Below are 27,063 nucleotides of genomic sequence, written 5' to 3'. Positions count from 1 at the left end.
GTCGACTGCGTTTCCTCGGTTCCCCAATATTCGGTCTCGGCTGCCGCCTCGTAGCAGCTCCAGTTGCTGGTGCGCCGTGCTCCACGTCGCGTCGCAGTTGTGCTTCGATCTCTCTCTCTGTTGGCGGCCCCAACTTCTGTGTGTTTGTGTGCGTGTTGGCCATTTGTGTGTTTGGTGTAAATCTCTGCCAAATCTCACTATCAAACACCAACAAATATTCTAATTAATACTAAAATAAACCATGTGAGTCGTGCTTCAGGCCTTGAGAGCAGAGCAGAGACCCAAATACAAAATTTAAAACCAACTCCGTTGCCGCTGCGTGGCGTGCCGCTGGTTTCCTCCAAAAAAAAAAAAGAAAAGAAAACTTCGGCTCGTGAAGTTGGCGTTGTGTAATCACTCTCCGAGAGTCGCCCTGAAGTTGGAGTTTATTTGCCTTTTGTACGCGTAGGTTTTTATCGTATTCCGTTTCGGCAACAAACAAAAATATTTTTAAATTGCTTTTAAGCTAGTGTGTGTTTCGTGTGTGCGTGTGTGGCTGTGTGTGTTAAGCTTCACTTAAACTTTAAAACTTCACTTCACGCAAACGAGATTCGGCAAGTCAGAGGCGAAATTCAATTCACAGGTGAGTCCGAATGGAAATAATTAACATTCAACACATCATAATGCTATCATCCAATCGTAGTAGTGCTCCACTTTTAGTACGGCACTTGGACTCCACTTCGCTTTGTGGGGCACACACTCACAATTTTTTTTGGTTGGCACAAAACAAAACACCAAATTATTGATTTTCTTCTGGCGCTCTTTTTTTTCTCCTGCGATTTTCCTCCTGTGCTGTGTGTGTGTATTTTTTGCTTGCGTGATTGCAAGTGTGTGTGTATTTAATCAAGAACAGAAAAACAGTTTTTATGCAGCTTTGTCAGCTTACCGTTAGCTGCCGCTGGGGAGGAAGGGAGGAGGGAGATGGTTTGCTGCCTCGAGTCAAAGCCAAAGCGCGACGGTGACGACGACGACGGACTCAACGCATTTGCATTTTGTCACATTGCCAAGGCGACGGACGCCAACGACCCAACGCCATATGGTCGCGATCTGATGCCCTACTTACTTCAATTTTGGGGTATATTCTGTTTTAAATGAGGTTTGCTATTTAATGGGAGAGTGAGAGCGTCAAGCGTCATCCACCAAGGGAAACACTCTTGTGTGGGGTTACTTTTGGTAATTTCTCTATTCCCCTCTTTTGTTCCTCTTATTCTTAGTCCTCCGATCAAGTTTTGTGTAAAGCAGCGCATTCAATTGTCGATGTTCCTTATCTAGCTCTCAATTTCGTTTTTGTTTCTTCCCTTATTTTCGCCTCTTGTTTGTGTACCTTGGACCTGCGACTCTTGCATTATTTGGATCTCCTCTTTGACATTCTGTTTGTTGATTTTGTTATTGTTGCTGCTGCTGCTGGCACGCGTTCGTTTTGCTTTATTGGATCCTGTAATCCCATTTTTGCTTCGATCTTGGTACGTTTTTGGATTGAATTAAACTTTGCTTTATCTTTAATATTTCCAGTTTAATTTTGCCTTACTTGGCCATGCCCACACTTGGGCACACTTAGAATATGAATAACACAAAGAAATAAAATCATTATAATTGCCCTGAAGCTGAACAAGAAAGAATCAAAGCAAAGCGAAAAACTCCTAAAAATATTACCGTTTTTGGTCGCCTTGGTCGCTTGCTGCCATATCTTTTGCTTTGACTTTGACCCGAGGGCGTGGAAACCAAAGCGAATCTATTTTGTGGCCATAAGTATTTGTGCGGCCCGATGATTAATCATAATAATATATATTAAGCCCCCCAGTTAGTCCCTGCTGTCGGCAGTGGTTTCGTTCGTTTGTTGGTCGGTAACTGAAAACCGAAAAGCGCTTCTTAGTCATTCAATAACCTGGTTTATGTGCGTTTATTTAGCTTACTTTCGAATAGCACAGCATTATAATGGAAACGATACAATGACCTTCCCGTACATATAGATATATGAATATGTATTACCATATGGCATGGCCCGGCCTGGCCAATGACTTGCACTCGAAAATGTTAATTGAACCATGAAAGAGCGTGTAAATTAGAAAACACAAAAAAAAAAACAAAACAAGTAAAGAAATCTGCTAATTAAGGCGCTAAAAACTGGAATTTCTTCGCAATATAATAAATAATGAATGACAAATGGCAACCAAAAACAAAAAGTAAGAGGCGAAAATCAAGCAAGAATCCCCATAAAAATTAAGAGCCAAAACTATGTGGGTGTACGAACAGAGAGGGATGAGGAACGATCAGGGGACCCTCCAGTGCACAATAAACATTTATTATTAAATGTCAAATATAATTTAGAGGATGGCAAATTGTCCGAGGGCGTTTGTGCCGCAAAATGAATTATTCTTCGTCTCTTGTTTTGGGATGGGGAAAACTGGAATAACATTGGGGTAGGGTAGGGGCACAAACATTTGCATAATCTTCTCAATTGAGGCTTTAAGATGGAGCATCTGTTGGGAATAGGAAGTGTGGAAAAGGCAGAAATAGTACCACAACCCACATATTCCCAAGTGTTTTGTTTTCTCCCGAACCGGAAACAGCTTTCAAATATTGAAACCACACTCTAAAAGCTTTCTTATCATCCTACAAGTCACAACCCACTCACAAATGGAAACATATGAAATGGTTTTGATAACAATAAACCTGAAAGCAGTGGGGAAAACCACGGAAAGCAGTAAGGAAAACAACTGAAAGCAGTGCGGAAATGAAACCCTGTAAAAGTTGGGTGAAAAAACTCTAGAGAATTACGGAATTCTGGGTCTGGTTTGATTTGGCCTTTTTGATTTATTATCACTAAAACAAAAATCATATTTGAGTAGTGGGTGGGTTGGGTTGGCTTTCCCGAAAGCCCCGCTTGGGTCTGCGACTGTTTGTCTGTGAATTTATCAAGATTTCGACGACGGTTCCGTCGCTTCATTGTAATGCGGCATGCTCGTAAGTCTAATGGCATCTGCCAGAAATACAAACATACGTTTGATGGCAGCGCATTATGTGCATATTACAGATGCGTCTCCATCCATGACATTACTCTGACTCTCCCATCCCAATGGAAAATGTCAAAGAGTCAGCTGTCACTGGAGAAATGCAGAGGCGCGAGGGCCCGAAGGCGTGAGATGGCAAATGTCAGGAAAGGATAATATAATGCCAGCTATTACCCTTGAGGCTTCTATGGCACTATGGGTAAAAAGCCCGTTTTTTTGGCATTAACCAAACCAAAAGAGCTAGAGCTCTAAAAATTGGCATGAATGTTCGTTAGACAAAAGTTGAATTTCGCAAAAAAAATTTAGTCACCTCGCCTACCCCGCCTACCTCCCGCCCCCATACAAACTGGAACCCATTTACGTCGTATTAATTATCAAAAAAGGTATTCAAACGATTAATTTTGATAAAAGATCCTTTCAAACACTTTAGAACTTTTAAAAAATATATTTGATTGATATATTTGCAAAATTTAAAATCTTTCGAAAAGGGTCAAAAACGGGCAAAAAGCATTAACACCACGTGATTCTATAATATTTGGTTAATAACAAATAACTTGAACTTCTGTGCAGTGGTGTGCTGTGCAAAAGTAATATTCCACAGAAAACACGTGCAATTGTTGGTACCAAGCTAAAAAGACACACGAACAAAACATTGGACAATTAAATAACTACACACATCTATACAAAAACATGTATTAACAATTAATTTAAATACCTCGACCTGTTATTTCCATATTTTTACTTGTATATGTAATCGAGCTACAGTTACAGCTGCAAGTTGCTCAATTTTTCCCGCACTTTTTCACAAGTCAAAGCATCTCGAAATCAGCCGACTTTGAAAGCGCGCAAAAAACATATGGTAGTGTTCTATCTGGATATTTAGGAATCAGAAAAGTTAGGTCGCATTCAAATATTTTACCCAAAAAAAATTACATAAATGTCAAAAATTCGGGCATTTTACCCATAGTGCAGTGTTGAGTGTCACTCGAAAGAGGGCGGTGGACTATTGATTACTTCCATTTTCCGAAGGTGGTTCTTGAAGGTGGTTTAAGAGAGTTTAGGAGAGCTTTCAAAACAATAGCAAAATAACATTAATATGGCCAGTGTTGATTAAATCCTTTTTTTATTGATTTAACAGTACTAGTTAGTGCTGAATAGAAGAAATAATTCTTTAAAAAACTAAACTAAATAAAAGCACTAATTGCTGGAAATAACAATTTTTCAGTATTGGGTAACGCTGCTATAAGTAATTGTACTCCACTAATTAAATCAATATCAAAGCAAATCAAATGAAAACACTAAAAATATGTAATTACTTCAGATAAATAAAAATAAATAAAATAAATAAACACTTTTTCACAAATTAAGTCGCTCCCACAAAACGTTTCTCAGCTTGAAATTTTTAGCGGAAACTCTACCTTTGCCTTCACCTTAACTTTAATTAGCTTCTTCCCAAGCATGACCGTTCGCTGACCCTCGGGGATGCCCCCGCCGCTGCCTTAAGCAACAGAACAATATCAGAAATCAGTGCCCTGTCCAGTGGCCGAAAGGTAGCTGTAGCCGTAGCCATAGCCGTGGCCGTAGCCGTAGCCCTCCATGTTGCATACAGCACAATGAACTGCAATCTACATTCCCCGTGAACGTGAATGAAAGAAATGGGAAGCGATGGCTGTTGCAGCTCACTGAAGCATCAAACGACAACGTCGACGACGACGACAACGACAACGAAGGTGACTTCAAGTTGGCAGCCACACCACACGGAGGAGAGCCTTGAATGAACAACATCCGACTACGACGCTCTGGGGTCTGTTGGGGGCTGGTCTGTCTCTTCCTCTGGCTGCTGCCTTCTCCAGCAATTGCATTCTGTGAGTGCGTGTATCCACGAGATACGTACTTACACGTACTCGTACTCGTAAACTCTACTCTTGTGCTCTATGGTCATAAATGAGCAGCCAAGCAGCACGCCTGGAACTGGGCCTGCCTCTGGGCTCTCGTTCTGGAGATGGAGATGGGTAATCGTTTCCACAATATATATATGTTTCTTTACACTGGCACCCCCACACTCTCTGTGACAAACGTAAAGTGTGCATAACTCTTAGTAGAGCATGAAAAATTAACTTTAATTTGATTGAACGCTGGTTTTTTCCCAAAGATGGCAGGAACCAGCGTGAATGCTGGAGGGAGCTGCTGCTGCTGCATTTCCATCAATTAAAGTGTGATAATTAAATTGTGATATCAGCAGAACAATTTAGCCATTAAGGCCTAGTGATAATGGGCTACAAGAACTCAACCTTTCGATAGAGAAGCGAGACTGAACACTATTGAAGGGTTCTCAATCTGCTTAAGTGCAATAAGTATAAGTTTTGCATTTCCCGACCTACATCAAGTGCCAAAAACTTGAGAGAACTTTTATTGCGTGAAGTGGGGTTGCTTGCTCTTCCAGGAATTGTTTTTACTTACTTTATTCCTTGCCCACCTTAGTTTTCCCCCCTTTTAATCCTTTGGAAACCTGACCTGCGTCAAAAGTCAAAACAGTTTCTGTTTTTCTCACGTTCTGCATTCAAGGAAGCGCGTCCTTCCTGCCATCCAACCCATCCCCAACTACGTGAGCCAGATAATGAGCAATTTAGCAGCAGGAACGAAGATACCAACGAGCGAGCAACGAAGCGTAAAGGATGAGCAAGGATAATGCCACGCAGACACTTGAGTCGTCGCTGGCAGAGGCTTAGGGTCAAGCGTTTTGCTGCAGGGTTTTCCCAGGGAAATTTGCATTGAGGGTTGCTGTTTTATGCTTTCTGAAACAATTAATATGTCAGTCGGTGGTCGGTGGTCGGCGGTCGGCAGTCAGTGGCTTAGAGACAGATTTGATGGGGTTGGTGCGAAAAAATCCCAAAAACCCAAGAACCAATTAGAACGAGAACTGTCAACATCAGGCACGAACGCGCACAAAAGTTGTCCAACAGTTTTCTTGAACCGGGCAAACGGCTCGTGTGCGGCACGTTTTTGCATGATTTCCGGCTGTTGCTGTTGCTGCCGCACCCCCAATTCCAGGAGAATCGGCTGTAAGGGGGTTAACGAGAACGAGAACGCGAACAAGGACACTCCCTGGCCGTTTGTAGGCCGTTGGTTGTCGTTGCCCCTTGAGCGTGTGGCACATTATCCTTAAGCGTCGCTGCGGCAGCCGCTTCTCCGGTTTTTATCCGAGCGAGCTACAAGTGTAAAATGCTGAGAACAGCTTTTCCCCACCGCCTGAGAAAATGAAGAGAAAAAGCAGAGAAGGCGGCGCCAGCGAAAAACGGAAGGAGACGGACGTGGAACGTGGTGCCACGTGTTCCTGTCTGCAGTTCCCGTGGGAATTTCCAAGAATCTCCGTATCCGTATCCGTATCGTGGGCGTGCGAAATAATTTGTGTACAACGTCTCTGGGTCTGTGGCTTTGGGCTTTCACTTGAGCTCAACCTCTGTCTCTGTGGGTGTGTGTGTTTGTGCTGGTAACAGCTCTGCTTAATAGGGTTGAGGTGTGCTCAGTGGCAATTCTGTTTAATAGGGTTGTGCTGGTGTCTTGAGCGAAGCAAGCAGGATTAGCAGTAATTTTAGCTATTTTCCAAGCGAAAAAGTTTCTTAAAACTCATTTTCTTCGCTTAGGAAGTTTCTTTTGGGGATTTTTCTTAGGGGGGAGAAAAACTCTTTTTAAACTCAAATTTACTTAAATAATTTGCGACGCTCCCCAAAGATTTTCCCCCATACCATACCAAAATCGATTTCATTCAAAAGAATCGTTCTAATTTAATTCGTGCCAAGTTTGATCAACTTTTTGGCTGTGGCAATCAATTTCCAGTTTGCCCGGTGTATCCTTGAGGCAAACAACTTTTAAACCATTCAAGAGTCTTCTGCAGAAAAGACGTGCAACACCCACATGTATGTACATATGTATGTACATATGTACATATGTATGTTCATACTTATATACATATCCGATTGCAAAGCAATCAACCTACAAGATACAGCACAGCAACAAAAAAGAAACAGAGTGGGCGAGAAAGAGAAGAAGAACTTTAATGGACATCCGGCTTTTATTATTCCTACTTTTATTATTATTATTGTTTTCCCACCTTGAAGAAGGTAAGGTGTGTGGAGCCCAGCCCCAGCCCCAGTTTGAGGCAGTCGTAGAGGCAGAAGAAGCACCTCAAGTGCAACCACAATAAAACAGAATGAGAACCACACAAATACGAGTCAGAGAGTACAATCAAAAGTAGTCCCAGATGCGGCTGTGTCTGTGGGTGATGATGTTGCCGAGTATTTTGCGTTGGCATAGGAAATTACTTTTGGCGTGGTCGAAAACCCAGAGATAGCGAAGAGTGGAAACATCGGGGTACACACAGAGAAGAGTTAGAAGTAGATAGAGCCTCGACCGACTCGCAGTGCAGCCTCATTGAGTGTCTGACGCTTTTTGGTTTATGGCTTTAACTGGCAGGAAGATTAACAATTGCTGCCAGCTGCTGCGGCTGTTGCTGTTGCTGTGGGTGGGGTTGTTTGTCTGTGGTTTTTGGGCGCCTGTATGGCCAATCATTAATCTTGTGGCATGCCCCATCGACAGACAGAACAGCGGAACGAACAGAAGGAAGACCAATCAACACTGTGCCGCGCCCTAAGTCGCTTACTATTTTCTTTATTGATTCACTTGTGGGGCATGACTAGTTAGCCCCACCTTCTATTTCCAACACCCCCCAATAGACGCTCTTGTCCCTGGCAAGAGTGTAAATTTATCGCGTATGTAAACAGAAACAAAGGATAAGCTAATTAATTTTATTACCAATTAAATGTAATTGTAATGCCCGGCGCTCACTCCAGGAAACGAAGGGAAAACCCACAAAAAAAACACACCAGGAATTTGAAGGCAATTGTAGAGATAATTAATGAAGACAGGGGCTCTCTCAATAAGGAGAAACATCAAGCAGGGTTTCAGTAATTGAGATGTAAAGAGGGAGGTGTTAATTAACAGAACGAAGATTTTAAATTAATTAGGAATGGATACATAAACAATCAAATCTTTTATTATATTCGAAGAAACCATAGCACCCTGAAGGGATCTTTCACATTCATTAAAAGTCGTTTCTATATCCCATTTCCTTCATCAGAAAGTACTTTCAAATCACTTAAAGTCCCTTTCCCTCTGGTTTCCCTATAAGTTCTTTCGATTTCTGTTCTCCAGTCTTAAAATACACACCAGTTGACATTTTCTTGGCAGTTTTTACCCTATCCTCCAGGGGAAATGTACTGAAAAAAGTGAGAAAAAAAGAGGGCGAAAATTTGAGAAAAAACGGAGAACTGGTAGAAAAAAGTGAGAGAGCAGCAAGAAAAAAAACCGAGAGAAAAGAGAAAATTGCCAGAAGAAAAAAAATGATTGCATTAATGCAATTTTAGCATCTCCAACCGAAGTATAGGAGAAAGAGAACTTTAGCGGACACATTCCGCATCTGTATCGGGTTCTGTGTCTGCATCTGGGGGTCTGGGCCAGTCCAGCCTGCCTCTGGAATCGTTCCCAATTGCCGGCACATGACTCGACCAATGACTCTCTCTCTCTCTCTGCTGCTGCAGCTGCAACAGAAGCACAATTCAACTAAATGGAAAAGGACGGGGGCGTACTGCTGCTGCCACTGTTGCTGATGAAGAAATGTTGTAAATGGAATTGCATTACACATTTTAGGTGCCATTTGTGTCTGCTGGGGCGTTGGAGGAGCCGTAGGGTAGAGCAGAAAGGCGGCAGGCAGGCAGCGGAGTATGGCAGCCACAAAGCTGATGATGCGCAAACAAATTGGATGCCAAATGGTTAAGCAACGCAGAGGGACAGAGAGAAACAGCGAGAGTGAGCCATAATTGAGATATTTATGGTTATGGCCAATATGGGTAGATGGATCCATAAGCTACTCGTAGTTCTTCTTTTGTGTGTTTTCGTAGTCAAAACTAATTGGCGAAAGTTTTCTCGGGGGAAAATAAATTTCAAAACAAAAATGGTTACAAATTTAACGATTAACAGAATAGCCCAAAGACTTTAACTAATTGAAAACTTTGTTTGGCCCTGTACATTTCCAATACGTTGAAGTTTTTGCTTGGAATATTTCCATTTTGCTGGAGGCAGCATGCGCACAGGAGCACAGCCATGGCATTCCTCTGCGATTCAATTTTGTCCTAGTTTCAAGAGCATAATCAAATTAAATTCCAATAAAATTTCTGTTCGGTTCACACGCTTCATGATGCCACCTAGCTCTGCCCGTGCCCTCTCCCTGCCTCCCCACTAGCATTCTATACCAGATAATGCTGGTATTTATTATTTTTTAGAGCAATCTACTTTTTTGTATTGCCTCTAATCCGATAAATGCTTTTTAATTGCATTTGCAACCTTATCCCAGGGACACTTGAAAATGTGTTCATGCCTCATGAGAGCGGAGGCTAAAAGTAGGCAGAGAGGAGGCGTGCAACGGGGTGGCAGCTGGAAAGATGGAAGGTCGTAGGGCGTATGCAACCCTTGGCTAATTGCTTGGGTGTGAAATGTGTCGTCAAAGGACGTGCAACCCCTATACAAAAAAAAAACCTAGACCTCCTGCGGGATATAAAATTGATAAAAAATGAAGGATGCAACCACTAATTTTTTGTTGGTAGATTAGGTAAACATAAATCTTGAAAAGTAAAAAAAACAATTAGGAAGATAAATAAACACAAATTCAAGCGTGGAAAAGGTCCAAAGGAAATATTATTTTCATTCGCCATTTAATGCCTCATACCTCTCACTGTATTTTTAGACCCGGTACTCGAGGAGTAAATATATATTGTGTTTGTGGTAAAAAAATGTAATACACAGAAGAAAGCGTTTTCGACCCCATAAAGTATATACATATGTACATATGTATGTATATTCTGGATCATCATCAATGGCCGAGTCGAGATTGCCATGTCTGTTTGACCGTCCGCTTTGTTGATCGCCTGAATCTCAGAGACTATAAAAGCTAGAGCCACCAAACTTTGCATCCAGATGGCTGGGATATCACACTGTTACAAATGTTTAATTCCCAAAAAAAAAAAAACCACTAAGGTACAGTAATACTGACTGAGTACCGAGATTAAAAGTTGTGTCGCGCACGAATCGTCTCACAAACGTCCCTACTCGCTTTGGTGTTTTTTCCCAAAGCTGAAGTTCATTCAACTGCAAACCAAAACTCAGTTTAAGCTTGGGATAAAGCTCCCTACCACCTGTTTGTAAGCCTGCAAAAAAAAGCACTCAAGCTTTGTCATTCAGCTCAGCGTCTCAAGAACCCACTCAAGCAATGCCTCTGAGGCCTACCAAGCACATGTTTATTTGCAGCTCTTAAATCTCACATGTGTGTGTAAATTTGTATGTATGTACATACATACATATGTACGTACATAAATATGTACATACGGATGTATACAAAAACAAATTGTGAACACGAGACAAAGTTTCCGACAGACACATCATGACCCTAATGACTGTGGGAATTTTTTGTAACCAACCGCCCGCCCGTCACCCTGGCATTGCCCCCCTTCCTTTCAATGTATGTATGTACATATGTATTTTTTTCTGTGCAAGAAAAAAGAGCAAGCTCTTAAGTTCTTGTGAAGAGCATGGGTGCAACATACATACATACATATATAGTTTCACCATAATTAAGAGCATCTTGTGCCGTGGTGGCACTGCCAGCTTTAAAAAAATTGTGTTTGAATTTGTAACTGACATTGGAGCAAGCTTTGAATATTGCATGCATTTATTTATTGTGCATTTGTAACTAATTTGTTAATATTTTTGTCTTTTGTTGCAGCATTTCAAGGCGAGCTAGACAAATTTTAAGGTAAGTTTTTAGGCGGTTTTTAAACAAATTTTAAGGAGAGCGAAACATGTGCAACAATTTGAGAAATACCAAATAAATAAATATAGAATGAAACCTTCTGAAACAGGTAATTAATTTCGCAAAATACGCTATCATTAATTTACGAAATAAATCTGCAAAATCCCATAAATCCACCAATCAAAATAACTACCCTGTTATATTTTCTTATCAAATTAAAACAACGATAAATAAAGGAATACAAGGTCAACTCCCAGTACACTACCAACTCAAGGACACAAGGATTATCCCATATAAAAATGAATAACATCCCAATTGAAACTACTGAAACCCATCGTCATCTATGCCAACTAATTCCTGCCAATTTGTATTTAAATTGCTTTTCAATTACTAAAAGTCAAATTGATTTGGTAATTTCCCTGTCTTTCCCATTTTCGAGGTTTACAAACAAATTATCCAACAAACTGTTCGATAATAATAATTGCATTGCCTCCTTAATAACAATTACTGTCCCGGGGGGACTTTAATTTTGTTTTAGCTTGGTTCGGATAGGATTACTCATGCTGCTACATGCCTCCTCCGCCGCGGGGCGACAGCCGCCACACATGTTTCTTCCATGAATGACTGTTCTGTAAACCACTCAGTGATGGCTGCATTTTGCCGCATTTTGATTGAATTTTTGATTAGGTTGCACTTGCGGTGGTGCGGCTATACATCCAACACGGCAGTCCCACTCTGACATTGATTTCTCCACCCATTCTGCCAACACCCAATTGCTTCTGCCTATTCTTCAATCTGCAATCTCCACTTTCCGGTTGTGGCTTTGTCTGGCTTTTACCTTTTGTCTGCTCATTGGAAGAAGGGATTGTCTTGTGGGAGTAGGAGTACCTGTCGTGGGAGTGGGTGCGTCTGGCATATGAGTACCCATGGACTGAAGTAGGAGCTGTTTTTTATGTTTTTCTGTGTGCAACATTTGCAGAAATTTGTTTCATGTAAGATTATAATATACCTCAGCTGAATACACACAATATGTACATTTTTTGTAGTTTCTGCTCTACTCCAAATATTGTTGTAGCATTATTTTAATGCGTTTTTACCTGACTTTCTTGGGTCGTTCTACCTGGGTTGCATTGCAATTTTTCGCACGTTCCAATGTTGTTATCTTCTCTCTCCCTCTTTTAACTCTCTCACACACACAGGCACGATCCGAAATTTATCTGACTCTGCGCTCTTTCTTTTTTATCTGGTTTTCTCTTAAGCCAAGCTCTTTGAGCACATAACGACCTTGTCTCTTTCATCGCGCTGCTCTCGCTCTCTCTCTTTCGATCGATACGATCGATCATTGGGCATTGTTGTCACGGAATTTAGGTTGGGCCACTTATACGTTCGATAAGTTCAATTCGTTGATTACGCCGTACATTGATTATTGTTTAGTTAATCAGTTTTTTGTGTTTTATTCTTTGTTTTCTGACATTTCATAACCACTTTACGATCCACACTCCCTGGAGTCGTAATAACTCTCTTTGGCGCGTCACTCTCTTGGATCCACAATCACAAAAGAGCACAAGAAAGAATAGCGACAAAAAAAAAAAAAAAAACTGGCAGCTGCAGAACTCAGGAACCAACAACTGGTTTCCGGTGCACTACAATCGCGTGCATGGGGTACATGGATTTAATCAGGCATAAGGCATGCATAATCCCAGGAACCCGTAAGATCTTTCGCTTACTAATTGTTTTAGCAAACAGCTTAAAATATTTCGCTAGTCTTTTCTGAGGAATTTCAGCCCGACCTGCTGCCATGTTTTCCAAGAAGGAGGTCTTTAACCGCATATCTATCCAACCTACTGATTATGTTCCTATCCAAACCGCGATCTTCAGTAGCAGCGCATCTGTGAATCTACCTAACCTTATCGTTAGTGGCTAAATATGTTCAGGGGCGCGTCGAAGAGCGCGACAGAGAGGGGTTTAATTTCGAATACTGCAAATACCTACATATACCTATTCGCTTACCACTATTTACGCTCTTACGTTTATATGCGCTGTCCCCTCTCTTTATCTACGCCCCTGCGTGTCGCAGTTTAATCATTGCCGTCACCAAGCAGGCAACAACAAAACAACTACAGCAAATAGCGCAAAGCGTAGGTAAAACGGAGAGAGAGAGAGAGCAAATAGAAGAAGCAGCAGGGAACAAAAAGCCAAGCCGTAACTCTGCCGTTGTTGGTAGCAAATAAGACAGGCACGAACATGCACACACAGAGATACAACCCTGCAACAGCTGCTGCCCGCTCGCTGCTTGTCGCTCTCTTCTGCCGCTCTTTCGGCCGCTCGCCGCTATCAACCCATAATTTTCGTTCCAAACCGTGCCACACTGTACAGTAGAGCAATTTGAGCCGCCGCTGTTACTCAAAAACCGTTGCCCCGGATAAACGTGTCGTTCCGTTCCGTGTAGAGTCTCTTAAGTTTCTCGATGTCGTCCGCGTGAAGGGGGGGTCTGCGAATCACAGTTATTTTAGTTAGTCCGAGTGCTTGGCCACAGATCTTAGACACACGATCCTAGCATTCAGTTCAGTTCATCCATCCATTCGGTTAGTTAGTCAGTCAGAGTTAGTCAGGGAAGACAAACTCCTCGACTTCTGGGGAGTCCGATAATCGGTATTTATCGGTGTTTTTTGCGCGATTTTTCCCCCTGCATTCCGTACCGCGTCATTGATTGTGTTGGTGCATTTGTGTGGAGTGTTTTCTTGGAATCCAACTTCTTTCGGAGTGTACAGAAAATATATTTAAGAAACGTTTGCAAAAATACAACAACAAAATATCCACTCGAAAGAGTGGAGACAAAAATACAAGTTATATAAGGCCGAAACCGGATTTATCATTCATGCGACTGCGACTACGACTGTGTGGCATATATTATACAAAGTATATACAGATGTGGCCAAAACAAAAACTGAACAACAGAATGCTTGGATAAACAACAATAACCCACACTCCGGCAATCCGATCCCAACCTCAACCGATTTATAAATGGTAAATTTTTAATCACAAAGCAGCAAAATCAACAACAACCCACTAAAACCTCTGTGAAACGAGTTTTTTGTGTGAAAGCGAATTTGCATAAAGATTTTGTTGTTGCTGTTGCTTTGACATTTTGCGAAAAAAAAAAACAAGAAATATTTGAAATTTTTGTAAAACTTTCTGTTTTTGACGTTTTCAACGAGCTGTAGGAGAAAGATTCGATATTATACTTACACATTTAAGCAGCTGTCTAAACAGCAAACCAGTTGTCTTTGTCTTTACAGAAACAAGGTACATTTTAATGGGAATATCGTTATGAGTAACCCCATTAATTAGCCATCAAATGATAACAAATATGGCTGCAGCTCGGAAACCCTAATAGAATATTTAGTAATTTGCGCTTGAAACTGGCAATTTGGTAATGGGGAAGGGGGGATGCAATTAGCAGGTTGTTTTTCGACACATCTATAGTTACGACTGACCGATCCCCGCCATACTCTTTGTTCGCTCTCTCTCTCACGTCTCTGATGATGAATCATTAATTTTTGCATGACTAAAGCCGAGGTTTTATATATACCATAAACAATATAATAAACAATAGAGAGAGCGCACCGAGGTTGACAAATTAATGGATAAACAAACGCAAAAAGAATCTACTGAGAACTCTGAGTATAATAAATAGAGAAAAATTCCTATAAAATACTTGCATTGAAGAGAAATTTGGTTTTTTTTTATACAAAAAATGTAATTTATTTTAATGTATGTATACTTTGTGGAAATTGGTTTCAACTGTCAACTGCATAAATTACGCGGGAAAATAAACGAAAGAGGGTGTTGAACACAGCGTGAAACAATTTCCCATTGAAATGAGTAGATAATAAATTGGCCAAGAAGAGTGAGAACAAAACCGTCGAGTTTGGAGTGGAGTCGAGAGAGAGTGGGTGAAAATAAATTATAATTACATTGTAATTAAATGCAAACTTTGGCCCCAAAGCGAAAGCCACACAGAGAAAATGCAAGGTTCTGTCAGAGAGATCCAAAGGTTTTCCATGATTATATGTACATAAAAAATAAATCTCAACGTTAGTTCATAAAAAACTTCACACAAAACATCAGACAAAAAAGCCATTCAGAAACATTCCACAAAACAGGGGAAAAAAGAGACAGAGACTGAGAGAAAAACTGGTAACAAGACAAGAGGCAAAAAAGTAAGAACATAATGCTTTATGGGTTGGGTGCAGCAGCAGCAGCAGCAGAGAGCAGGAGGATAGATGTTGGAGCAACCGGTTCTTCACTGGCTGCTACTCCACACTCCAACATTTTCTCACATGCCTTTCGATTATGCCAAAGCGGCGACTGCATTCTTCGAGTCGCGACTCGCGGACTGGACTCTAGCGAGAGGCTTTCGCTAAACTGTTGGCTAAAACTCGATCGAACTGGTGGAGAAGAGCTCCAGCTACATTTCATCCTCAAGCTTCAAGTTCAACAAACAGCAGAGAGCGAGAGAGAGACTTGGACTTGGAGTTGATCTCTGCTGCTGGCTGCACAAAACTTTAATTTCATGGAATTTCCTTTCTATTTTTATGCAGCCACGCAGATGATTAACCAGCGAGGAGGCACAGGCAGGCAGCAGCCACTCAACTCCAGAACACGGGAACAAGTCCAAGACCAAGACCAATTCCAAGTCCAAGTCATTGTTACCAATTCCCCATGCAACGTTCTGCAACGTTCGTCTGGGCCATTAACTTGGCAACGCGTCTGGGGGCTCTCTTGCATCCGTTGGGGATGGCAGGCAGGCAGGCATCTCTTCCTTGGATTCATTCTGCTTCTAAGCCAGCTAAAAGGAAACTAAAAATGCATAAAAAATTGGATAATTATGCGACGTAAACGTTTTGTCATTAGGTCTGCCGATTAGTAAGCATATTTCCTATAGAAAATCCTGTATTTAATGGTGATGGGGCCATAAAAAGAGATTTCTCCTCTCTCTCATCCGTAGAACATTATCTAATTCCCACTTGGAAACCCCTGCTGTAAATAACAATTAAGACAGGGACTGAAGCAAAAGTTCTCTGCCAACTTTTTCATCATTCTTGACACCTTTCCTGACTGACTGACTGTCTGTCTGTCAATAGTTAACCAGAGCCTTGGCCGTGTCTTGAACATTTCATATTAATGCCAAAAAGTTTTGCCAACAATGTTCAACACGCAGCCCGAAATGGTAATAACTTGGCCTTGAGTTGGCCATTACAGAGAGCCATAAAAGCCGCAGAAAACAGAACTGGGAAAAAATGTCAAAGGTCATGTACGATCTGTAAAGCAGGTTTCTATTCCCCCTCGAATTGTACCTGCAATAAAGGAGTTAAATTTCCGTGCTGTCGGTGGGCTTTAGACATGTAGTAAGGAGATTATTTGAGGGGTTTGATGATGATCTTTGGCTTTAAAAAGGGATTGTAAAACAGCATTAGAAGAAGGGATTTATCCCTAGACCCTTTCACTAAACACTGCACCATTCGGATTCTGTATTCCCTCCACATTTCTATAAATGCAGGGGTATCCCCTCTTAAGCTCTTTTTCCGTTCAACTCTGATATCATCATTATGGCTGTTTCCATGGCTGATGGGGGGGCAGAGCACTCTTTCGCGGAGCAGGGGGTAGCCACTTCTTTGAGCACACACTTCCTGGGCAAACACACACTTGCCACACCTGTTCACATTTGCCCCCACCTCGAAAAGTAGGGGCCATGTGTAACTTGTTACTTGCATAGAACCTCTCAATCCCCCTTCGTATACACTGCAAGGGCTTCCTGCTTTACTCTCGCTAATATTGTATATTCGTTTGTATATTTAGTTCTGTCTATCGATTATTTGCCCGCCTGTATTTGCAGTCTACTTTTGGGCGCTGGCACCCCCGGAAATTGCCACAGCAATTGGCCAACATTCACAGCTGTGTGCCATCGAATGTGTGGGGAAAATTTGTGTGGATGAAATGTTTACTTGTGACACAAATAAACACAGTAAAATGGGAAAAAGTGAGGAGTGACATGGAGAGAAAACGTCACTTTGTTACAGTTTTGTGGGCCATTAAATTGATTTGCGCGTAACCCCAATTTTCGATTAAAAAAAAAAAACCAACGATTAACTATGACAATCAGAGCAGAGACAATGCCATACACTACTGCGAGATTATACACTGAGAGAGATAGCGACAGAGAGAGACGTTAGTTTTGAGTTGACTCTTGTCAAGCTTCGTTGGTTTTTACAGGCCACACGTTCTCGAACCCCAGCGATGACCTTTACAGCTAAAAATGGTTAGATAACTATCTGAACTTCAGCCGTAAGCCGTAAGTCAAAAAACAAAGTTTCATTCTCTGTTGATGTCACGTAGCTTCCTATCCAGACAACTTTGTAGACAAACAAAGTAGCTGCTGTCCCTCTGGACTTTTGATTTCTTATCATAGTAGGAAAAAAACCCCAAGGAACCCTTCAACTAAGCCAAAGTCTGAGTTTATCCATGCCAGGGAAATATTATGTCTAACTTTTTGTGTACTTTGATTACATGAAGATTCTGTGAAGATCATAAGGTAGGAAGAGGTGGAACAATCTCTTGAAAGTTCAACGAAAAATCTTAGATAAAAGTGTATTCAATCTCTTGGAAATTCTATCCTCAACTATAGTCCGAGAATATCTCTTGGCAGTAATCTTTTACGTACATTTTATTCATTAAAAGTTTTCTTGTGCATATGGAAAAGCATTTTCTCCGACAGCCAGGAATGTCAGAAATTCCTATCATGCATCCCATTATGAATAATTGATATATTATGTGATTTTCTTCTTTCTCGCTTTTTCTTTAACAATTTACTTCTTGTTTGGTTTTCAATTGAATTTTGCATAAATTAAAAGCTTTAACACTCGAGAGAAACTTGTTCTTTGAAGACGCAGAAACAGGTTCGCTCCCCGCACTACTGGCAGTGAAAAAAAACCATTTGATAATATTTCGTTATGTATGCCACATGCAGCATGAAGCGAGTTCTGTGAGTCATAACAAATATTTGCATAATTCGCAAAAAATACCAAAGAAAAGTACAGAAATGAAGGAGAGCTACAGAGAGAGCGACTTCCTCTGAGATCGATACCTAATTTGGTTTGCATCTGCTTCAAAAAACAAACAAAGGATCAGGACACGAACCACAGAAAAGGTTTCTTCTCTACCTGAAAATCGTGGCAAATCCAAGTGACTTTTGTTCTGGAGAGCGTAGAACAGCAGACGGCAGACGGTTCCACACTTAACAATGCTCGGGGACGCCTCCAATTCGAATTCATAGTCTGCTCCTTAGCCACGTGCAGCAGTGGAACATATGTAAGTCCTTTGGCAGGAGTAGGGGCGAACAACAACTGCTGGCTGGTCTGAGTGTCTGGCAGCCGGCATTCATTCAAGCGACAGATGCAAACAATTTTCGAAAATATACAGAACCAGCAGCAAACCCGCTGAAAATTGAGTTTCCTTCTGCCTGCCAGTCCTTCGCTTGTCTCGTGTGTGCGGACGGGACAACAGGATGGTGTTCTACTACCACTTACGCGAGTGCCTCTACCACACAGGATATGCATGTTCGCCGTATGTGTGTGTGTTTTTGTGTTTGCCTTTCTCTTGTTTCAACTCACGCGTTCATTCGTTCATTCCGTTTATTCTTTTGTTTTCGTGCGTTTTGTGACTCCTTTTAGACTTCCGTTCGGTTCTTTTTGAGGTTTTCTTTCAAGTGCTTTTTTTGTTTTGGGTAGATTTTGTTATTTTTTGTCTAAAAAGAGAGAGAGAGAGTTAGTATTATTGGTTTATTTATTAGCTTCAAAATTTATCCAAAGTAATACCCAAACACTTTAGCCACTAAAAGGTTTTCCTTTTGTTTCAACTGTACTTGGGATATTTTAAAAATTAAGAAAAATGCAATGATAAAGATGTTTCATACTTCCCACATTTTGTACTATAATCATAGTGGGAAAAAGTTTATTTTCTTTCAGTTGCAATTCATTTTTCCATGAAATGAAAGTAGGTAAAACGTTTGGGGCACATTTTCTAGGAGGCTGCAGTCTCTCTCGTTTAGTTTGTTTGAATCTTAAGATCCCTCCAGACATTTCTTAACTGCTTTGAATAACAAACATCTTTTCCAGACAGTTGCATCTCAGCCAAGCATCCCCTGTTCCCTTGTTTCACACACTTATTCCCACCCCAACCCCCGCGCTCTCTCACCTTTTGCTATGCTCCCCATACTCTCGCATATTCCCATATAGCACCAGGTATTCATTCCTATGAATACAATGGTCAGATCACCGCCCAAAATTGACAGCCCAATAATTATGCACACTTTTCCGACAATACTTCATACAGGCATAATGCACATTCCCATTCCATTGCCTCCTCGCTGCGAGGGGTTGTCCCTCAATTAGGACAGGACTCTCTTTCGCCTGCATAGGAGGACATGGGTGCATAGGAATTCCCTACCTCAAACTCCCCATTCCCCTCACTAGTTAAGGGTGCATTTTGGGTCAGCGTGTGAAATATTTAAGCATCTCCAGAATCCCAATTCCAATGCCAATCCCATATCCATGCATGAGTAAATCTCTCTCGGTTGAGATAGGATGATCGTCTCGGGATTCTCAAGATCAAAAGGATCCTTTCAGCACAAGAAAAAGACAATTCTTCGCCTTTTCTTTTTGGCAAACATTTTTCTACCCTTTTCTATAGGTTTGAAAATGCGTCACCAGCACAAACAAAATTCGCATCACGCTCGCTGTTCTACGACTATCCCCTCGACCCCTCTACTTTCTGCTGTTACTCCTGAACCCTTCCTTCAACCCCTCGCTCTGACATTCTTCAGCGTCTCAAGACGCTGCTGTAATATCTTTTGTTGTTTTCGCTTTTATTTAATTTAAATCTTTTTTCGGCTTTGCCTGCGAATTCTTTTGCTCAAAAACAAGAAATAGAGAAGCAAAATAAAATAATTTGAGAAATCAACACAGAGAGAGTGAAAGAGAGAGCGACACAGGCACAGTTGTGGGGGAGGAAGCCAGCAGAGGGGAGAGCAGAGCTTCCCCTTGCGGTTTCTTCCGTTTGATTTATGATGAAACGCTGCCTTTTGACTTTTGTGCAAATATTTGGCTTCCATACTCCGCCCCTAATAAACCACCAACCAGCTCTTTTCCTTAAGCCAATCCCCAATGGGATTATTAATTATTTGAGGAAGGATTACGAAACAAAAGTTTTAAATATATTTCATTTCTTGCGACAAATTTGGTGTCTTTTTGTTTGCCAACAGTTCAGTGTTTAAACGGAAAAGGTTATCTAATTTTTTAACAAATAAATTAAGAAATATGAGAATTGATAAGAGTGCTAAAAATATGTGAAGAAAACTGTTTAAAGGGAGCTAAGCTGCCATACATACATAATTCCCCAAGTAATTCTCACTCTGCTAAATCCTAAAAATCCGTTGGGTCTCATGCCTCATTGCACCTTCATTATGCCGCCCTAATTGAAGTCATTATCAAGGGGATCCTGAGCACTCTCTCCCACTGGCCATAAAAAATGAAATGAATGGATAAGCAGGAGTAGGAGCAGCACACAGAGCACACATCCGCATCGCCTTTTAATTGCTTCACTAAATATCCGCACAGCACACACAGAAAACGTTGGCTTATTCCAAAATTTATTTTACGAAACAGAAACTGAAAAAAAACTAAAAAGTTCCCACGACCACCGACACTGCTGCAGCAGAGCAGGAGGAGAGGAGGGGGACAACAGGAGGAAGAGCATAAAGAATTATAAATTCCATAGCAGTAGTGAGAGGGAAACCCTCACAGGACCAAAAGGAAGAGGCACCACTACGGGGTTCAGTGGTGGTTGTAGCCATGCCCTTGCCCCTTGTACCCTTGTCCCTGCTGTCGCCTGCCCCCAGACAGTAGAGTCGTATGGCGGGAATAATTATAATTTTATATCATGTACTGGCAAAAAGAAGAAAAAGAAGCCATAGGTTGTGTGTGTATCCTTTCGGTTTCTGTTACTGCTTCTGTGTTCCTTCTCCTGACCAACAGAAGAAGAGCGTGTGAAAATGCATTTTCAAGTGCAAGTTTTGACACTGAAAGTACGTAGATACATGTGTATCTCCTGCTACAGGGGTTAAAGGTGAGAATAGCTGGAAAAGAAGCACCACAAGTATCTCAAGGTAATGGTAAACCCAAACAAAAATCATTAAAGCGACCAATTTCCATGATTATTTGATAGTTTTAAAAGATAAAAACTATTTAAAGATATATCTCACAAAATATCTCAAATCTTTCCATATTATTCCTTGATTACTTGGCAAGAATATCCGATACTCTATAAAGCATAATCAACTGAATTCTAACCAAATTAATTGAGTTCTCTCTCCATTGTTCTGCTGGAATTCCTAGCACAAAGGCCTACACAATGGCAAAACCCAGCACCACTACCACTCAGAAGATGGGTTTCCATTGCAACAATTGAGACCCCTGCCTGCAATTTCCAAGCTTTTGCAAAATATTTCACATTTTCCATATTTTCCTTCCCCTATTGCAAAAATCTCATTTTTACTCTGGCAAAATCCCATTACAATCCCAGGGCAGAGGCTCATCCCTGGCTGCTGCCTTCGTACGTGATTTCCATTTAATCTTTCTGCATAACAATTTCTAGCCATAAAGCCAGAGCGCTTTTGCATTTCCACAGAGCTCTCATGGATGGATGTTATGGAACTGCAGCCAGGATACAGCCTACATTTTGGCATAGAAATATTGAACAACAAAAAGGAGACAGCAGCAGATGTGGCAGAAGGGGGTTGTGGGTATGGGTTGGGTTATGCTGTTGAAACTCTTCTAATGGGATTTCCTAGGTGACAATTTTCTCTCCCTCTCCATCGCTCTACCCACACCTCTGGCACAGCAGCTCCCACTGCAATCAACAGTCAGAGGCGAGCTCCCTCTCTCTGTGCAATGTGCAACAAGTGTCGTTGGCCTTTTGAGGGCAAAAAACAAAAAATTAATTACTTTGGGGGCGCACGGGCGGTGGGTGGCTCACCCACTCCACGTTGATTGCGGTTATGCAATACAAATTACTCGTAGATACAGATAGAGCTAGATATATAGACAGATATGTATGTATATGGTATACCGATGTACACATAAAAAAGTGTCATTGACTGTGCTTGTTTGCCCAGGGTTAATTGTTTAATGCTAAATTAAAAACATGTCACGACATTTTCCAGCAGAATATCTTTCTCTCTCGTTCTATTCGTTCCAGAACACAACACCCTATAGAGAGGGAGTGAAACATTATGATACAATGATTTATAGCTGGTTTATGGTGTGGTGTCCACTGAGCATAAAACTCAAAGAGTTAATGAATTAATTAGCAGAGCGACACACACTCTACTCGAAAGCCTGGTTAAAGGTCAATGAGGGGCGCAGACATGTTTAATTTGTGGTTGAGTTGAGGGCATGATCATCGATTCAGAGACCCAATCGAGTAGCCTAAAGAAAAACCCCTCTGCAAACACGAGCCCACACACTAATCGATTTGATTTGTTTAACCTGCTTAAATCATGGAAATGAATCCCATCACACACAGGGAAAATAAATATAAACACTGATAAAAAATAGTATCTCTTTCCTTTCATATTTCATATATGATTATTTATTATTATTTTTTTTATCAGCGTATAAGCTGCAGTTGGGATCTCTGTCTGATATTCTTGGGCAAACACCACGTACCCGTACAGAGATTTATTTCATCGCTGCAGAGAGAGGAACCTGTTTCGGTTTCGTGTCGGTCTGTCGGTCTGGCTTATTGGTTGAATGAACCCTTCCGGTTGTTGTTGGTGTCGGTGTTGCCTCCTCTGCCCCTCCTATAGTCCACCGATCGATTGTTCTTGTCATTTATGAAATCATGCCTCATTTTAGTGCGTGATTTGATTTTTAGTTTTTTGGCTTTTTCCCCGGTATCGCTTTACATCTCTTTACCGCTCTTTGGGCCATGAATCATGCAAGTCAAGTGGCTTTTTTTATGTTCTTTTTAATGTTGAGTCGAAGAATTTTCTGCATTTTTATTGGCTTTTTTAAATTGGTTTCTAAATAAGCTGAAATTCCTAACGCTGTTTATTGGCGTTTTCTACAAATTCATGGCCAAAGTCCTGCTCGAAGTAATTAATTGTATTCCACCAAAAACATGTCTTAAGCTATTTCCTGCTCACAACAGACCCATCTTTGACCCACTTCGAAAATTGTTTATGGTCTCTTTGTTTCGATTAGCCATCTCTGTGTGTTGAGTGAGAAAAAATGCAGTCAAACAGCATCCCATGATACCCAAAGAGTCAACGCCCTTCTTTTGAACGGCATGGAACGCCTTCTAATGAACAGAGAAAAACCAGAGCCAAAGCTACAGAAAAACCAAAGCCGAAGCCGAAGCAAACAAATTGTGGGATTGCCCTTGTGGTCACCAAAGAACCCGCAAGAACGAACCAAAACTTCAAGCCATCTTTAAGTAAATAAAATTTGTTGAGAGAACTGGTTTTGCCCAGTCCACACGAAGAAAGCAGAAAGTCGCCTCCTCAAAGTTGCAATGGAATTTCGGAAAACGTTCGAAACTTTTATCCAGCGCAGCACCAGAGCTAAAAGAACACGAAAATCTTGAATAAGTTGGGTAAACAGGGAACAGTACGCTCAATAAGCTCAATTAGGAACCTCTGTTTGTGTTTCTGGCCAATTAGCAGGGTCTGGCTAATAGAAAAGGGCAGTGGAAATGCCGGGAAAACAGTTCAACAGAGGAGCTATTTTTAAGGAAATGTTTAGGTCTCTTCGGGGTAACGTTTGGGTTTTCTGGGGTCTCAAGATCTCCCACGAGTAAGATCTCTAGACAGTTCAACAAACAAACGAAAAAAAGATTAAACCTTATTTATTTCATTTAAATATGAGATAACTTTGTTTAACTTTAAGTTTATCTTGCATTTACTTAACAAAAACACGCACAAACACAATTTTTGTTCATTGTTTTTCCGTGCCAAAAACTAAAATGTAGTAGAAATCACTCAAAAGTCAAGTCAAAAGCGCATTATTTTTATGCTAAAAAAAAAAAAAAAATAAGCTACAAATTTTGTTGTGATTTTTTGTTTGATAATGGAAGACGCTTACGATACCGTTACTGTTGCTGATACTACAGTTATCAAGCGACTTGCGTTTACCGCAATATGAGGCATGTGATAAAGTCACAAAAATGTCAGAGCGCTGTCGCCGCATCGCTGGGAAAACAAAAGCCCCAACACAGAGCCCCCTCCCAAAAGCAAATACAAAAAAATGAAATATGTTATATATTCAAAAAAGAAAAAGAAGAAATATATATCTCTGGGCAAACAATTACGTGAGACAGGCAGACAATCCACCCACAGGCTGGAGGGAGGTCGTTCTTGGCTGCTCTCTTGGATATTTTAGTTGTAGTTTCAGTAATTCCGTTGAGGTTCTGGTTTTCGATCGTGGAAGGAGTGGTACGCGCTGATCTCTCTTGCACTTAATTGTGGGGCGTGTTGAATGCGAATCAATGTGGTGTTCCATTAACATTTACGATAAGCTGCCAAAGTGCTTTCATGTGTCCATTGTTGATAGGGTAAGGGAATACTTAGGCTAGGGGGTCATGTGAGTCATTGAAAACGTCAAAGCAGATAAAGAGTTCAGTTCTATCACCGTCAGACCAGTCCATTCAACGCCTGAAAACTATAACACTCTTTCACACACTTTATTTCCAGATCGTTCATCAATTTAATTTAATCAATAATCGAACTAATGAAAAAGCATAACTCAAATTCAATGAACAAATAAATAAAACTCAACTCAAACGAACGATCCAATAAATAAATCAAAAATCAATAAAAACAACAAAAGAATACAACAAAAACAGAAAAAAGAACAAACGAAAAGTACTCGGCCATCTGGCAACGCTTTTCTACACTCAAAAAACGGAAGCTTGTAACGGTTATTCCACAGAATTTACTCACGCCTCGATCCTCACGATCCTTGTAAGTGCGAAAGAGCCAGCAAGCAAAAGCCATGGGAAACTCATCGTCACACACGCACGAACCACTGGAGCGCGGCTTCACACGCGGAAAATTTGGTGATGTTAAAAATGGGGTAGGTTACTGCCCTCGCTCTCTAACAGTTCCTGTTCTCCTCTCTCTCGGGGTTGCACTTGTTTCGATCTCTTTTTTGTGCATTTTTGTATAAACTGTAAATTAATTTATTTCCCCTTCTTCTGCTTAGAAATCCGCCTCCTTTCGGTTTAGTAAAAAATCCCCAAAGAAAATGGATCGTTTGCGTCGCTCTTTTCGCGACTCATTCCGTCGGCGCAAGGATCGTGTGCCCGAATCCTCGAAGCCGCATCAGTGGCAGGCCGACGAGGAGGCCGTTCGATCGGCCACCTGCTCCTTTGCCGTAAAATATCTCGGCTGTGTGGAGGTCTTTGAGTCGCGCGGCATGCAGGTGTGCGAGGAGGCCCTTAAGGTGTTGAGGGTAAGTGTCTGCTCTCTTTCCCTGGAAATCCTTTCTAATTATCCTCTTTTCTCTTTAGCAATCGCGACGTCGTCCTGTGCGTGGACTGCTTCATGTCAGCGGCGATGGCCTGCGCGTGGTGGATGATGAAACGAAGGGCCTGATTGTGGACCAGACCATCGAGAAGGTCAGCTTCTGTGCCCCGGATCGCAATCACGAGCGTGGCTTCAGCTACATTTGTCGTGATGGCACCACGCGGCGCTGGATGTGCCATGGATTCCTCGCGTGCAAGGACTCTGGCGAGCGTCTCTCCCATGCGGTGGGCTGCGCCTTTGCCGTGTGTCTGGAGCGCAAGCAGCGCCGGGACAAGGAGTGTGGCGTGACAATGACCTTTGACACGAAGAACTCGACGTTCACGCGCACGGGCTCGTTCCGGCAGCAGACGCTGACCGAGCGCCTGGCCATGGCCACCGTGGGGACCAACGAGAGGAGTGTGGATGGGCCAATGTCCGCACCGGTGATGGGGCCGCCGGCAGCCACCGTGAAGCCGTTCAATCCGTTCGCCATCGAGCGACCACATGCCACGCCCAACATGCTGGAGCGTCAGGGATCCTTCCGCTTGAGCACCATCGGCAGCCAGTCGCCGTTCAAGCGACAAATGTCGCTGCGTGTCAACGATCTTCCGTCCAACGCCGATCGCCAGAAGGCCTTCCTGGCCGCCGCCGCCGGCAATCCGTCACTGCACACGCCGCTCCGCAGTGTCTCGCCCATTGCCGAGGTGTCGCCAGCTAAATCTGCCGGTGAGTCTGCCGCCGCCGCTGCGGCTGCCGATTCCGTGAGTCAGCTGTGCCAGGAGCTCAGCCAGGGTCTCTCGCTGCTGACCCAAACGGACGCCTTGCTGGCCGCCGCTGCCGGCGATGACCTCAACTTTAACAACAATCGCAGCATCAATCAGAACATCATTGCGGCCGAGAAACAGCAGCAGGTAATCTCATACAGCAGCGCACCCACGGCGCAGGTGACGCCCCGTGTGGTAAGCACCACGCCCACTTATCAGTCGCTCTCCTCGCAGTCGCCCACGCGATCGGAGCACAGTTCGGAGCCCACTGCGGAGCTGCCCAATGCGGATCAATGGCTGGGACAAGTGGTGCGGAGTACCTCGCCAGCAGCGGCCTCAGCTCCACCCAAGCGACCCACCTACCTGGCCAATGTTGGACGCGCCCAGACGCTGGCCGCTGGAGGTGCTTCCGGTGGCGGTGGTGGAGGACCCGAGGATCCCTTCGATGCCGAATGGGCGGCCAATGTGGCGGCGGCCAAGAAACTATCGCCGGATATGCCGGTGGCCGGTGGCACTGCTCGCTCGCCGATGCATGCCACCCGGCACAGCACCAATCCGTTCATCTCACCGCCCAAGGCGCCGGCGCAGACATTCCAGGTGCAACTATAGAGACAGGGAGAGAGAGAGAGAGATGTAATCCTAGCTGATTACGAGGGGGTCAAAGTGTCGTACACTTGAAAAAAACACAGAGAGGGACAGGCAGCCAAGCACACGGGATAGAGGATTGCAGAATGCAGGATGGATGGATGAATGATTATCACAGTA

The 27,063-nt window shown here is 42.3% G+C and overlaps 1 protein-coding gene across 3 annotated transcripts; it reads left to right on the top strand.

Annotated features, from left to right (window-relative positions):
* The first annotated feature begins 64 nt into the window (after nt 1-64).
* Nucleotides 65-27,063, top strand: LOC117902034 (protein numb). Of its 3 annotated transcripts, none has more exons than XM_034813097.1 (4): nt 65-622; nt 10,885-10,914; nt 25,233-25,481; nt 25,540-27,063. In XM_034813097.1, the coding sequence occupies exons 3-4, from the start codon at nt 25,275-25,277 to the stop codon at nt 26,905-26,907; spliced, it is 1,575 nt and encodes a 524-aa protein (XP_034668988.1). In that variant the 5' UTR covers nt 65-622; nt 10,885-10,914; nt 25,233-25,274; the 3' UTR covers nt 26,908-27,063. The 3 variants fall into 3 exon arrangements, with proteins under 3 accessions (XP_034668988.1, XP_034668987.1, XP_034668985.1); XM_034813096.1 differs by lacking the exons at nt 65-622; nt 10,885-10,914 and adding exons at nt 13,297-13,938; nt 24,722-25,103; XM_034813094.1 differs by lacking the exons at nt 65-622; nt 10,885-10,914 and adding exons at nt 14,937-14,946; nt 24,997-25,103.

This window comes from Drosophila subobscura, chromosome U (assembly GCF_008121235.1).
Source record: "Drosophila subobscura isolate 14011-0131.10 chromosome U, UCBerk_Dsub_1.0, whole genome shotgun sequence".
Taxonomy (NCBI): domain Eukaryota; kingdom Metazoa; phylum Arthropoda; class Insecta; order Diptera; family Drosophilidae; genus Drosophila; species Drosophila subobscura.
The sequence above is the reverse complement of the archived record's forward strand: the minus strand, read 5'-3'. Positions and strand labels throughout refer to the sequence as shown.